The sequence below is a fragment of the Pterocles gutturalis genome, unplaced genomic scaffold (assembly GCF_000699245.1).
Source record: "Pterocles gutturalis isolate BGI_N339 unplaced genomic scaffold, ASM69924v1 C11376057, whole genome shotgun sequence".
Taxonomy (NCBI): Eukaryota; Metazoa; Chordata; class Aves; order Pterocliformes; family Pteroclidae; genus Pterocles; species Pterocles gutturalis.
Window position 1 is genome coordinate 1 of NW_010151065.1, and position 308 is coordinate 308.

General features: G+C 61.4%; 1 protein-coding gene across 1 annotated transcript; it reads right to left on the reverse strand.

The window, feature by feature from the left end:
* Nucleotides 1–73: 73 nt before the first annotated feature.
* On the reverse strand, nucleotides 74–305 carry LOC104471015 (the record flags this gene model as incomplete). The annotated part of the gene is made up of 1 exon (XM_010086190.1): nucleotides 74–305. A coding segment is annotated over one exon (232 nt), but the record flags the coding sequence as incomplete, so codon positions are not given.
* Between the last annotated feature and the right edge of the window lie 3 nt (nucleotides 306–308).

A 308-nucleotide genomic window follows, 5' to 3' on the forward strand; every position in this document is an offset into this window, starting at 1 on the left:
GTGCTGGGATGTACTGGGACTGTGCCCGGCAGGGGTGGTTCCCACCGGGAGCTGCTCTGGGAGCCCCACTCACCACGTACGGACACCTCCGTGCCCTTTCCACGTGCAAACACCTCATCACCGACCACAGATTTCCTGAACTTCACGCAGTAATAGGTGCCGGCGTCCTCGGGGCGAGCATCCCTGATGCGGATGCTGAAGTCTGTATTGGACTCACTCACAGCCCTCGTCAAGCGGGGGATGGAGAACCTCTGGTCATAGATGGTCTCGTTCCCATCACCCCAGCCCTTCAGCCACCTCACGGGGCC